The sequence below is a fragment of the Chlorocebus sabaeus genome, chromosome 20, assembly GCF_047675955.1.
Source record: "Chlorocebus sabaeus isolate Y175 chromosome 20, mChlSab1.0.hap1, whole genome shotgun sequence".
Classification (NCBI taxonomy): domain Eukaryota; kingdom Metazoa; phylum Chordata; class Mammalia; order Primates; family Cercopithecidae; genus Chlorocebus; species Chlorocebus sabaeus.
In genome coordinates this window covers 134790169-134803607 of record NC_132923.1, presented here as the reverse complement: position 1 = coordinate 134803607, position 13439 = coordinate 134790169, and the positions used below count along the sequence as shown (strand labels likewise).

At 54.8% G+C, this 13439-nt stretch overlaps 1 protein-coding gene across 4 annotated transcripts in view; it reads right to left on the bottom strand.

Moving 5' to 3' along the window:
- CFAP74 (cilia and flagella associated protein 74) overlaps positions 1-13439 on the bottom strand; it is a 78121-nt gene that overhangs the window by 13545 nt on the left and 51137 nt on the right. For all 4 annotated transcript variants that reach the window (XM_073007932.1, XM_073007931.1, XM_073007930.1 and 1 more), the window contains 7 exons: positions 10387-10451; positions 9712-9834; positions 7542-7663; positions 5548-5676; positions 4153-4240; positions 3427-3600; positions 616-749 (listed from right to left, as the gene is read on the bottom strand). In XM_073007932.1, the coding sequence (XP_072864033.1) occupies positions 616-749; positions 3427-3600; positions 4153-4240; positions 5548-5676; positions 7542-7663; positions 9712-9834; positions 10387-10451 (835 nt within the window). The remainder of the gene's footprint in view (positions 1-615; positions 750-3426; positions 3601-4152; positions 4241-5547; positions 5677-7541; positions 7664-9711; positions 9835-10386; positions 10452-13439) is intronic.

The window sequence follows — 13439 nt, the reverse complement described above, 5'->3', positions numbered from 1 at the left end:
CACACTCACATGCATGCTCACACATACACGCACTAACCTTACACACCCACATACATACGCTCACACACATACATGCTCACACACACACATGCTCACTCGTGCTCACACTCATGCAAGTTCACACACCCACGTACATGTACTCACACACACACTCACCCCCATACGCTCACATACCTGCACTCACACATTCATGCAATCACATATGCTCACACACATACACTCCCACATGCTCACACAGTCTCACACTGACAAACATGCACTCTTGCACACACCCATATGCACTCACACCTACTACGGTGATACGCCTGTATGCGCACACATGTTCATACACTCACACAAGCACACTCGCCTGTCCTCACACACACGCTCATATACATGCACACCCACGACACACACACGCACACACGGCTGAGTGGGCCCAGAACTCAAGGCTGCCCAGGTCCCAGGCCTGTCTGCACCCAGGCTTGAGGTTCCTGCCGGCCGGCAGTGCTGCCCAGCGCAGCCCTGTGGTCAGCCAGGCAGGTGGGGCCAGAGGCAGGGATGTGCTGCTGGGAAGGTGGCCCCTCCCGAGCAGGTGCTCCAGGCCCACTGCGTCCCTCTCCCTGGAAGGCTCACCGGTTGATCTCAGACTTGCAGGTCAGCTTGAAGCTGTGTTCCTCGGCCTTGGTGGGCTGGAAGATCACATCAAACTGCAGCGTTTCCAGGGGCAGGATCGTCCCAAACCCATCGTTGGGCTGCACATCCACAAACTGGAAATGGAAGAGTGCTCTGAGGGAATGTCATGGGGAGACCACATGGACATATGTGCAGCAGGGCTGTGAGTGTGAGTGTGAGAGTGTGAGAGATTAGTGTGATTGTGTGTGTAAGAGATTAGTGTGATTGTGAGTGAGTGTGAGTCTGAGTGTGACAGATTAGTGTGATTGTGTGAGAGTGAGATTAGTGTGATCGTGTGTGAGCAAGTGTGAGTGTAAGAGATTAATGTGTGTGAGAGCAGATGTGAGTGTAAGAGATTAGTGTGTGTGTGAGTGAAACAGTGTGATTGTGTGTGAGCAAGTGTGTGTGTAAGAGATTAGTGTGATTGTGTGTGAGTGTGAGTGTAAGAGATTAGTGTGATTGTGAGCGAGTGTGAGTGCAAGAGATTAGTGTGATTGTGTGTGAACGAGTGTGAGTGTAAGAGATTAGTGTGATCATGTGAGTGTGAGTGTAAGAGATTAGTGTGATTGTGTGAGCGAGTGTAAGTGAGTGCAAGAGATTAGTGTGATTGTGTGTGAACGAGTGTGAGTGTAAGAGATCAGTGTGATTGTGTGTGAGCGAGTGTGAGTGTAAGAGATTAGTGTGATCGTGAGTGTGAGTGTAAGAGATTAGTGTGATTGTGTGAGCAAGTGAGAGTGAGTGTAAGAGATTAGTGTGATTGTGAGCGAGTGTGAGTGCAAGAGATCAGTGTGATTGTGTGAGCAAGTGTGTGTGTGAGTGAGATTAGTGTGATTGTGTGAGCAAGTGTATGTCAGTGTAAGAGATTAGTGTGATCTTGTGTGTGAGTGTAAGAGATTAGTGTGATTGTGTGAGTGTGAGTGTAAGAGATTAGTGTGATCATGTGAGTGTGAGTGCAAGAGATTAGTGTGATAGTGTGTGAGCAAGTGTGAGTGTGAGTGTAAGAGATCAGTGTGATTGTGTGAGCGAGTGTGAGTGTAAGAGATTAGTGTGATCATGTGTGAGTGTGAGTGTAAGAGATCAGTGTGATTGTGTGTGAGCGAGTGTGAGTGAAAGAGATTAGTGTGATTGTGTGAGCAAGTGTATGTCAGTGTAAGAGATTAGTGTGATCTTGTGTGTGAGTGTAAGAGATTAGTGTGATTGTGTGTGTGTAAGAGATTAGTGTGATCATGTGAGTGTGAGTGCAAGAGATTAGTGTGATCGTGTGTGAGCAAGTGTGAGTGTGAGTGTAAGAGATCAGTGTGATTGTGTGTGAGCGAGTGTGAGTGTAAGAGATTAGTGTGATCATGTGTGAGTGTGAGTGTAAGAGATCAGTGTGATTGTGTGTGAGCGAGTGTGAGTGTAAGAGATTAGTGTGATCATGTGTGAGTGTGAGTGTAAGAGATCAGTGTGATTGTGTGTGAGCGAGTGTGAGTGTAAGATTAGTGTGATCATGTGTGAGTGTGTGAGATTAGTGTGATCATGTGTGAGTGTAAGAGATTAGTGTGATCGTGTGTGAGCAAGTGAGTGTAAGAGATCAATGTGATTGTGTGTGAGCGAGTGTGAGTATAAGAGATTAGTGTGATCGTGTGTGAGCGAGAGTGTGAGTGTAAGAGATCAGTGTGATTGTGTGTGAGCGAGTGTGAGTGTAAGAGATTAGTGTGATCGTGTGTGAGAGAGTGTGAGCGTGAGTGTAAGAGATCAGTGTGATTGTGTGTGAGCGAGTGTGTGTAAGAGATTAGTGTGATCGTGTGTGAGCAAGTGTGAGTGTAAGAGATCAGTGTGATTGTGTGTGAGCGAGTGTGAGTGTAAGATATGAGTGTGATTGAGTGTGAGTGTAAGAGATTAGTGTGATCGTGTGAGCAAGTGTGCATGTGAGTGTGAAGGAGATTAGTGTGTGTGAGCGAGTATGTGTCAGTGTAAGAGATTAGTGTGATCATGTGTGAGCAAGTGTGAGTGTGAGAGTAAGATTAGTGTGACCACGTGTGAGTGTGAGTGTGTAAGCGATTAGTATGATCATGTGTGAGCGAGTGTGATTGTGAGTGTAAGAGTGATTGTGTGTAAGCAAGTGTGTGAGTGTAAGAGATTAGTGTGATCGTGTGTGTGTGAGAGTGTGATTGTGAATGAGTGTGAGTGTGAATGAGTATGAGATCAGTGTGATCGTGTGTGAGTGTGAGAGTGATTGTGAGCGAGTGTCAGTGTGAATGAGCATAAGAGATTAGTGTGATCGTGTGTGAGTGTGGCAGTGTGAATGAGTGTCAGCAAGTGTGTGAGTGTGAGCACATGTGTATGAGTGCGTGAGCGATTGTGAGCATGTGCATGTGTGTGTGTGTGTGTGTGTGTGTGAGAGAGCGAGACGGGGGGAGAGTGAGGACGGTGGTGTTGGTAGCAGGGCAGCCCAGGGAAAGGTGAGGGGTGCCCAGGCTTGGGCCTCGTCCTAGCTACCTTGTGTGGCCCCAGCAGGGGAAAGTTCCAGAAGGAAGAGCAGAGAGCGGGATCTGGAGGGCAGGACGTGCATGGGACCAAGGGTAGGGGTGCAGCTGACAGGCAGAAGTTGGGCTGCACGCCCAGGGCTGGTGTGCAGGGTGGGGAGTTCCAGGCGTAGGGGTGCAGCTGAGAGACGGAAGTTGGGCCACACGCCCACGCGTGGGCACCCTGGAGCAGTGGCCGCTGCATCCCGTCCCCAGGGCTTCCCAGCCTCGCCCCTCTTGCCCCAGGCCTGGCCGCAGGAGGTACCTTGGGAAGCTTGACGAACCCAAACTCCTGGGGCAGGAGCGAGTGGTTGTGGAGGCTGATTTCTGTCCTGATGGCCTCGTAGATGGTGCAGTAGCCAAAATCCACCTCCGAGGGACTGAGCTCCAGGTCCGAGGTGGTGACAATGGCGTGCACGGTGAATTCCACTGGCTTGTTCTGAGGCACAAAGAGCGCAGTCGCTCTGCAGCTGCTTGGAGACTTACCAAGTGCTCCCCAAACTCTGAGGCGTGACCACTGCTGCTGCCTTGTGGCCACAGTCCACGGTTTCCAGGACACGATGAGGCCATCTTTTAATAGCACCCACTTCCCGGTGACCACTCCCTGACATGGGGGGGTGGCAGCTGAGAGCCAGCTGCAGGTGGAGTGGGGTGCATGTGTCCCTGTGTGTGGCACACATGGGCGCGTAGACGTGTGCAGCTGTGTGGGCACCCCTCATGTGTGCACATGCAGGTGAGGGTGCCTGGGACACAGCCCTACTGGCCTGGGCAGGCCTCGGAGGCCTCTCTCTGGCCCATGAGCACCCTCTCAGCAGGCAAGCCCCTCTGGCCACTGGATGCCTCACTGGAAGGCAAGTGAGGATGGGCCCTTTTGGGGGCCCTCGCCTGGCCTCCCAGGAAAGCCACTGCTCCCCAGGAGCACCCAGCATCCCTGGAAAGTGCCCCAACACAGACCTGGTCAGCCACCCATATGGTCATCGGGGCCACAAACCTGGTCAGCCACCCATATGGTCATCGGGGCTTCCAGGACTCGCGTCTCCTTGTCGAAATACCTTCCCGCATCCTCCGGGAGGGAGTGTCTGAAAGAGGCAGAGAGGTGAACGTGCTTTCCTCTTTCCATTTTGTGAAATGACAATAGGACCCGCTGTTAGTGGTGCTTCTACATCTCTGAGAGGTACGACACCTCTGGAACATTGGTGCTGGGATACGCCTCGTGCCGACCTCCTGCTCGCGCACAGAACCTGCGAGCGCGTGGCCCCTGTGGGCCCGCGAGGGCTCTGGCATGTCTGAGTCTAAGTAGCCAGTCACTCCCAGGAGCAACACAACTGACTGTGGCTCAAAAGCTGTGTTTAAATAAACAGAAAAAAATTCAATAGCCAAGGTTCAAATTAATATGGAGTTTGCATCATAAAGGAATCTTAAAAAGCCCTTTGAAAATGCATTTTCACTTTAATCAGAGTTTGATCTCTGATTACATAAGTTAGTGTTGTTATAGAAATATCAGGAAAAGTACAAATAAGAAAGAAAAACATCAGCTTCCCTGTGACAGGTGGCCGGCAGGGGCAAGTCCAGGAAACAGTCGATTTAAAGCTCAGCTCCACCCTGTTCCCCTCCAAGTCCCGCCAGGTCGTGCCTGCTGCGCCCACCTCCCTCACCAAGCTCCACTGAGCACCCTTTGTCCGGACCTCGGTCCTGGCCCGGATGCTGAGGGCAGCTCTGGGGAGCTGGGATCAGACATAGGACGTCCAGCCTCCAAAGCACAACAAACGCTGAAATGCAGTAACCAAAGTCCACCTGGCAAAAGCAGAGACCCGGGGATACACCCAGGAGGCCTGGAAAGAGCCTTGGATTGGAGAGGACAAGGGACGACTGGGTGACAGGGATGCCCTCAAGACACAGGTAAAGGAGCAAATGTCAGGCGTGCACTGATCTCAAAACAGAACCCCAGGGAGTTACGGGAAAGGGATGAAGACAGGGAAGACAGAGTGGGAGTGCACAGACAGCAGGGTGCCCGCAACAAGCCAGAGCCGTGTCCTGGGCCACCTTATCCCGGCAGGCAGCAGACTCTCAGTGGCAGTGAGAGCCGCAGGCCATGCTTGGGGGACGCACGGCCTCCCGATCTTTTCAACGAGGCTGGAATAACTGGAAACCTCTACAAAAAAATGAACTTCAACTTGGCTCACATCTTAAACAAAAGCAACCAAAACAGACCACCGACCCAGCTGTGACTGCCCCCCAGTGTCATGGCCTCGGCCCCAGAACACATCCCTGCAGGGTGATGATCCCAGCAGCAATGAGATCAGAGGAGCGGCCAGTGGAGAGGGGCACCTCGGAGCCCACATCCTCCCACGTCCTCCTGCCCCAGCCCTGGCGTCCTGGCACCTACCGAGGCAGGAACTTGAGCTGCACGGAGTAGGACGACTGTGCCTGGATGTAGCCTGTCTCAGGCAGGAGCTCCAGGTGGGCCCTCAGCTCCTTGCACACCTCGAACTTCAGGCGCAGGGCAGCTTTCGACCTGTGGGCGCGTCGCAGGGCACTGGGTCAGGTGCCACAGCCGTGACTGTGTGCGTGCTCAAGGCCTGGAGTCATTAAAACATTTCTAACGCGCAAGCCCCCGACAGGTGCTCAGAGCCCACCCACTCCAAGCATGCACGTGCACCTCGACAATCAGAGTCTTCAAAGCCCTGCTTTGTAAGAGCTGTTTTATCTGAAATGAAATCTGATGAGGGATTCTTAAAAATAACCACATCGAAACGGAAGCATGGTCCTAATGGGCTCTCGGGAACCGGACGCTTTCTGGGAAGAGCACCTGCCAGGCAGCCCCCGGGTGCGGGGCCCTGGAGGGGACATGAGGGGTGGAATCCCTCCCTCCAGGGCTCTGCCCGCCTCCTGCCCAGGGCATCCCCACATCCTGCGGCTCAAGCACAGGGCACATGGGGCGCCTGGGACAGCCACAGGCCTCGGTGATGACTGCAGCCTCCAACCCAAGATGTGCCTGAGAGAGCCAAGGTACCCACCAGTCACCTGGGAGGCTGCGTCTGTCTGGTCTCCACCTCCAGCTCCCTCAAGCCAACAGCCTCCTCAGGACCACCGGGAGCCGCCTGTTCCCACAGTGAAGCAAGCCCCCCTCCCCTCCCCATCTTTGGGCCTCTGCTGAACACAGTGGTGTGGCCGCCCCACCACAGCTGCCCCAGGCAATCCACGAGGGGGGACCCCGAGGGTGTAGCAGTGAGAAATCTCTCCTTCCTCCTGTGCTTCCACGCGAGTCACCCGTGCTGTGTCAGCCCCGTCTCCGTCCAGCACAGACCTGCCTCTGACCTCTGACCACTACCCAGAGACCACCCGCAGTGTGTCTGGGCACACCGGCCTCTGCACCCCTACTGCTGGGGCCCCGTGCGAGGTGGGTGCCCGGGTGCTCAGAGACCGTGCCCTCCCTGTCCGGCAGATGCTGCTCTGTCTTCTGGTTCCCTTGTGGGGCCAGAGTCTATACAAACGAGTACACGGCTACACTGAGGTACGCACAACCACAGCCGGAGACCATCCACGGAGCTGAGCCCCGCCCAGCCCACAGTGCCCGACAGACACGCCCGGGCCCTTTCTGTCACGTTTCCAAGGCCATAGAGAAGCTGTGGTAGGACGGATGCCGGAGGTGAGCAGACTCCACCGTGGCCACGCTAACTCACGCAGCTCCTGGGTCACCGCAGCCACGCTAAGTCACGTAGCTCCCGGGTCACTGCAGACTTCACTGCGGCCACGCTAACTCACGCAGCTGGATCCCGGGTCACGGCAGACTCCACTGTGAGCAGGGTGTGTGGATGCCGAGGCCCCAGGCACTGGCCCCAGGCACAGGCACCTCCCACCCGGTGACCTGGGTAGGAACGGCTCTCGCAGCGCCTGCCCTCCTGCGGTCCGACTCCTGTGGGCCCAGCACGGGCTGGGAATGTGCAGCGCGGTGTCTTCAGATTGGCCTGACTCTGACCCTCCTGCCTCCCCGTGACGCCTCCCGTGATGACACTGGCACCTTCCAGATGACCCTGGATCACCCCCACCAAGGTTCCTCTCCCCAACCACGGTGCTAAGCACCCACCTTGCCACACAGGGTGACGTTCAGGGCCTGGACAGCAGCCGTGGCAGCCCCAGGTGCCGTGTCCCCGCTGGCCACCGGGGGGCTCACTGTGCACAGGCGGGCAGGGGCTCACCGTGTGTGCAAGTCACCCCGTGTGCGTGGATGGGGGGGCTCACTGTGTGTGCAAGAGTCACCCCGTGTGCGTGGATGGGACGGGGCTCACCGTGTGTGCAAGAGTCACCCCGTGTGCGTGGACAGGGGGGGCTCACCCTGTGTGCAAGAGTCACCCCGTGTGCGTGGACGGGGGGGCTCACCGTGTGTGCACAAGCACGGAGTCCTGGTAGAGCCGGTCGTACATACAGATCTTCAGGTCCACGCTGGGCTTTGGCACCCAGACCGGCACGTCGATGGCCACGCCCGTGACCCTGAAATGCAGCTGCAAATGGACACGTGAGCTCAGCAACAGGAGTTCTTTGGGCAAAGCCGGCGATGTTGGTGAGCACTGACACAGCTCCCAGGAGGAATGTTTCATGGGCTTGAGTTTTCTAACTCTTTGGGATGGCTGTGGCACTTTTCATATCATGTCATTTAAGATGTTCTTTTCTTTGAGACGGAGTCTCACCCTGTCACCCAGGCTGGAGTGCAGTGGTGCGATCTCTGCTCACTGCAACCTCCGCCTCCCGTGTTCAAGCAATTCTCCTGCCTCAGCCTCCCTAGTAGCTGGGATTATAGGCACCCGCCACCATGCCAGGCTAATGTTTGTATTTTTAGTAAAGACGGGGTTTCGCCACGTTGGCCAGGCTGGTCTCAAACTCCTGACCTCAGGGACCCACCCACCTCAGTCTCCCAAAGTGCAGGGATTACAGGCATCAGCCACTGCGTCCAGCCAAATATTCTTTTTAAATGTTCTTCTATTACTAGAACAGAATACTGGATCGCCAAGTACCTACCACTCAGCTTCATACTCATTAACATTTAGGTGTTTAAAAAAACCTTTCTATGGCCAAGCACAGTGGCTCACACTTGTAATTCCAGCACTTTGGAGGCCAGGCTTGGAGGATTGCTTGAGCCCACAAGTTTGAGACCAGACTGGGCAGCATGGTGAGACCCCCATCTCTACAAAAAATACAAAAATTAGCCAGGCATGGTGATGTGTGCCTGTGGTCCCAACTATGTGGGAGGCTGAGGCAGGAGAATCGCTTGAACCCCAGAGGCAGAGGTTGCAGTGAGCCGAGATAGTGCTTCTCCCCAAGCACTGACTCCTGGGGCCTCAGGAGGTTGGAGGGGATGAGTCAGGTTTTGGAAGGGCCAGCAAGCCCCGGGCTGGGGAAGTGCAGCAGCCCATCACAAAGCCACCTAGGCAGTGGTACTGTCCTGGTGCTGTGGGGTGAGCCGAGGACTCTGAACACTTTGGAGGATGCGAGGAGCCACAGCCTGGGACAGGCAACCACCCCAGCCCATGGGGGTGCAGAGGGGGTACAGAGGAATTTTTTTTTTTTTTTTTTGAGACGGAGTCTCGCACTGTCGCCCAGGCTGAAGTGCAGTGGCCGGATCTCAGCTCACTGCAAGCTCCGCCTCCCGGGTTCACGCCATTCTCCTGCCTCAGCCTCCCGAGTAGCTGGGACTACAGGCGCCCACCACCTCGCCCGGCTAGTGTTTTGTATTTTTTTTTAGTAGAGACAGGGTTTCACCGTGTTAGCCAGGATGGTCTCGATCTCCTGACCTCATGATCCGCCCGTCTCGGCCTCCCAAAGTGCTGGGATTACAGGCTTGAGCCACCACGCCCGGCCCAGAGGAATTTTTAAGCATAGAAAGTTGTCGCCTGGGGCTGGGTGCGGTGGTTCACTCCTATAATCCCAGCACTTTGGGAGGCCGAGGTGAGTGGATCACTTGAGGTCAGGAGATCAAGACCAGCCTGGCCAACATGGCGAAACCCCATCTGTATGAAAAATACAGAAGTTAGCCCAGTGTGGTGGCGTGCAGCTATAATCCCAGCTACTCGAGAGGCTGAGGCAAGAGGATCACTTGAGCCCAGGGATTAGAGGTTGAAGTGAGCTGTGATCCTGCCACTGCATTCCAGCCTGGGTGACAGAACGAGATCCTGACTCAAAAAAAAAAAAAGAAAAAAGAACAATGGCTGTGTGTGTGTGCGCGTGTGCGTGGGGGCCCTGTGTGTGCACGTGTGTACATGTATCTGTGGGGGGCTCTGCGTGTGTGCATGTGTGTGCGGGGCTCTGCATGTGTGCGTGTGTATACATGCATGTTTTTGCATGGGCATGCGTGTGTGTCTCATAGAGGCATGTCTGCCTGTGTATGCCAGTGTGCATGTATGTGTGTTGTAAACTGTGGTGTCAACCATCTGTGCCACTAACTGGCCATCCCTGCATGGGCAAATGGCGACCTTGTGGCCAAGGGCAGCTGCTGCACGAGGCTGTGGAGGCAGGGGCCAGGGCGTGCGTGTGGCATGGCAGCAGGAATACTCACCATTGGGCACTGGGGGTTCTTAAACATGACCTTGAACCTGGCTTGGATGTTTCCTGGGACGACTGGGGTGAAGCTAATGGGCACCTTGATGGAGCTGAAGGGGCCAATTTCCCCCTCTGTTATCTGCACAGGAAGAGATGCCATGGGGTCTGCCAGGCTTCATGGCTTTCAGGATCCCTTCCCAACCCTCACACTGGTGCGCTGCTGAAAGGATGGGAGGTAGTGGGACCCATGTCCCTGGGTGGCCACTTGGCCACAGATGTCCTGGGCCTGGCCCAGCCCTTGGAGGACTTACTGTCGTGGGATCCCAGCCAGGGGAGTTGGAGGCAGCCTGAACTCCTCCACATCCTCCCCTGCTCATGAGCTCAGGACCGTGTCCCGGCCAGGGAGGCCACGGCCAGCGTCCACCCCACGTCTCACCAGTGCCCCATATCCAGGAAACAACCTGTGGGTCCTGCACAGCCCCGGCTTGGGGAGGCGGTGGCCCCATGCCAGCTGAGATTACGAGAGGCCTGGAGGCTGCAAGTGCCCGGTGGACACTGTCTGGCCCATCTCTAGTCAAAGGCAAGGGCCACCTGGCGGTGAGGGCCAGTGGGTTGGGGTGCGGCTGGGGCTGGGGGAAGGTGGGCGGTGTCTCGGATCGTGGCAGCTGTTTTAGGGCCTGAGCTGGCTGACCTCCCCCAGCGTGATCTCCATCTGCTCTTCGCTGGGAGGTATCGCTGTGGTTAATCTCTCCGGTTCTGGAAGAAAAGGGGGATCCAGAGGTGAGGGTTGGCAGGGTGAAGGTGTGTGGCCCAGGGCCCCTTGGGACGTGGTCACCACCTCCAAACCCATATCCTGGGCTCTGTCCTTTCTGGCCATAGTGGCCCCTTGGGGGACCCAGGCCCAGAGAGGGTGTGCAGCCAGTCCCCATGGTGCCTGGAGGGCTTTGGAAGCCCTCTCCCAAGGACCTCCATTTTCTCACGACCTGCCAGCCCCAGGGCGAGGGTATTAGAGGCTGGAGTGGGATGGACAGCTAAGTCCAGAAAATTCTAAAACAGTGTCATCTTTTGGGGATGTTTCTTCTCTTACCATCATATCTGCTAACCTAACTTCCCACAGATGTAGCGTACGTGTTCCCTATGGGTACCTGCTGCTGGTGTGTTTGAGTCATCACATCCCCGTGGCAGGCTCTTGGTTTCCATCTGCCGCTGGGTTCTGGGGGCACCTGCCGGCAGTTGGTCAGCAAGGCCCCGGGTAGCAGAGCTGTTTTCTTGCAAGTCTGAGCAGGACTTTTTGTTGACTTTGCACCTGAATAGATGCAATTCGAGAGGCCACGCGCAGGTTGGCGTTCTCCTTTGGCCTCTGTCGCGCTGCCGGGTGGGGTCAGAACAGCTGGGCCGCCAGCCAGGCCAGGCCACCATGGGGAGCCCCCGTGGGCTTGCCAGAGCCTGCCCTGGGCTCGGCGTCTGGACAGCAGGGTTCTTCGGGAGCCGGGTGACGACTTCAAAACACTGTGCACATTATTTCTGGGGTCTGGAGTTGTAAAGGCCGCAGGGACCCCTGTTCTTTTTCTTTTTTTTTTTTGAGATGGAGTCTCGGTCTGTCATCCAGGCTGGAGTACAATGGTGTGATCTTGACCCACTGCAACCTCTGCCTCACGGGTTCCCACCATTCTCCTGCCTCAGCCTCCCGAGTAGCTGGGACTACAGGCACCTGATACATGCCTGGCTCATTTTTGTATTTTTAGTAGAGATGGGGTTTCAGCGTACTGACCAGGTTGGTCTCGAACTCCTGACCTTGTGATCCGCCCGCCTCGGCCTCCCAAAGTGATGGGATTGCAGGCGTGAGCCACCACGCCCGGCCAAGGGCCCCCGGTTCTGAACGTGGAAGGGGTGCAGCTGGGTCAGCTGCCCTCCACTCTGGCTGCCTCAGGATCACCACGGCGACAAGAGCCTGGACCTGAGCCCAGGTGGTCAGATTCTGGGTCCAGCAGCTTTTTGGTTTTTAGAGACAAGGTCTCACTCTTTGCCCAGGCTGGAGTGCAGTGGTGCAATCACTGCTTCCTGCAGCCTCGGCCTCCTGGTTTCAAGTGACCACAGGTGCATGCCGCCATGCTTCGCTAATTTTTATATACATATATGTGTGTATATATATATATTTTGGTAGAGACAGGGTCTTGTTATGTTGCCCAGGCTGATCTCAAACATCTGGGCTTAAGCGATCCTCCTGTGTTGGCCTCCCAAAGTATTGGGATTACAGGCATGAGCTACCATGGCCTGGTCTCCTTATTCTAGTTTTTTCTTTTTTTTTTTTTTTTGAGGCGGAGTCTCGCTCTGTGCCCCAGGCTGGAGTGCAGTGGCGCAATCTCGGCTCACTGCAAGCTCCGCCTCCCGGGTTCACGCCATTCTCCTACCTCAGCCTCCCGAGTAGCTGGGACTACAGGCGCCCACCACTGCGCCCAGCTAATTTTTTTCTATTTTTTAGTAGAGACGGGGTTTCACCATGGTCTCGATCTCCTGACCTTGTGATCCGCCCGCCTCGGCCTCCCAAAGTGCTGGGATTACAGGCGTGAGCCACCGTGCCCGGCCTTATTTTTTCTTTTCTTTCTTCTTCTTTTTTTTTTTTTTTGGCAGGGTCTTACTCTGTCACCCAGGCTGCAATGCAGTGGCGTGATCACGGCTCATTGCAGCTTCACCTTCCCAGGCTCCAGCAATCCTCCCGGCTCAGCATCCTGAGTAGCTGGGACTACAGATGCATGTCACCATGCCTGGCTATTTTTCTTCTTTGTAGAGATGGAGTCTCACCATGCAGTACTTTTCAATGTATTAAGCATCCTTATTTGATCTTTGATGTCGAATAATACCCATGTCTGAACCGTGCAAGACTGCTGCAATTCCTTCCTTCCTTCCTCCCTTCCTTCCTCCCTCTCTTTCTTCCTCCCTTCCTCCCTCCCTCCCTTCCTTTCCTTCCTTCCTCCCTTCCTCCCTCCCATCCTCCCTCCTTTCCCTCCTTCCCTCCCTCCTTCCTTTCTTTCCCTCCCTCCCTTCTTCCCTTCTTTCTTTTTTCTTCTTTCTTTCTTTGACAGAGTCTTGCTCCTTCACCCAGACTGGAGTGCAATGGTGCGATCTCAGCTCACCACAACCTCAGCCTCCCGGGTTCAAGCGATTCAAGTGCCTCGGCCTCTCAAGCAGCTGGGATTACAGATGCGTGCCACCATGCCTGGCAATTTTTTTTGTATTCTTAGTAGAGATGGGGTTTTGCCATGTTGCCCAGGCTGGTCTCAAACTCCTGACCTCAAGTGATTCACTTGGCCTCCCAAGGTGCTGGGATTACAGGTGTAAGCCACCGTGCCCAGTCAATGGCAGTACTTTCTGTTGTTCCTGTGTGAGTGATTTTTTTCTATTTTTTTTTTTTTTTTAAGGAATAAGTTGCATATAGTAAAATGGACTCTTCTTAGTGGAACTTTCTGCAAGTTTTGACAGATGCATGTGGTTGTACACTCATCACAGCAGTCAAGACACTGAACAGCCCCATCATGCCCGTGTCACCCTTGCCCCTTTCTAGTCAACCCCTTCCCCTGCCCCAGCAACCGGTATCTATTTTGTCTCTACAGTTTTGCCATTTTTAGCCAAAATATTCTTTTTCTAGAATGTCACAAAAATGGACTCACAGAGCTTACAGTGTTTTGTGACTGAGTTCTTCCCCTTAGCATGATGCATTAGAGACTGGTCCATGGCACTGCCTCT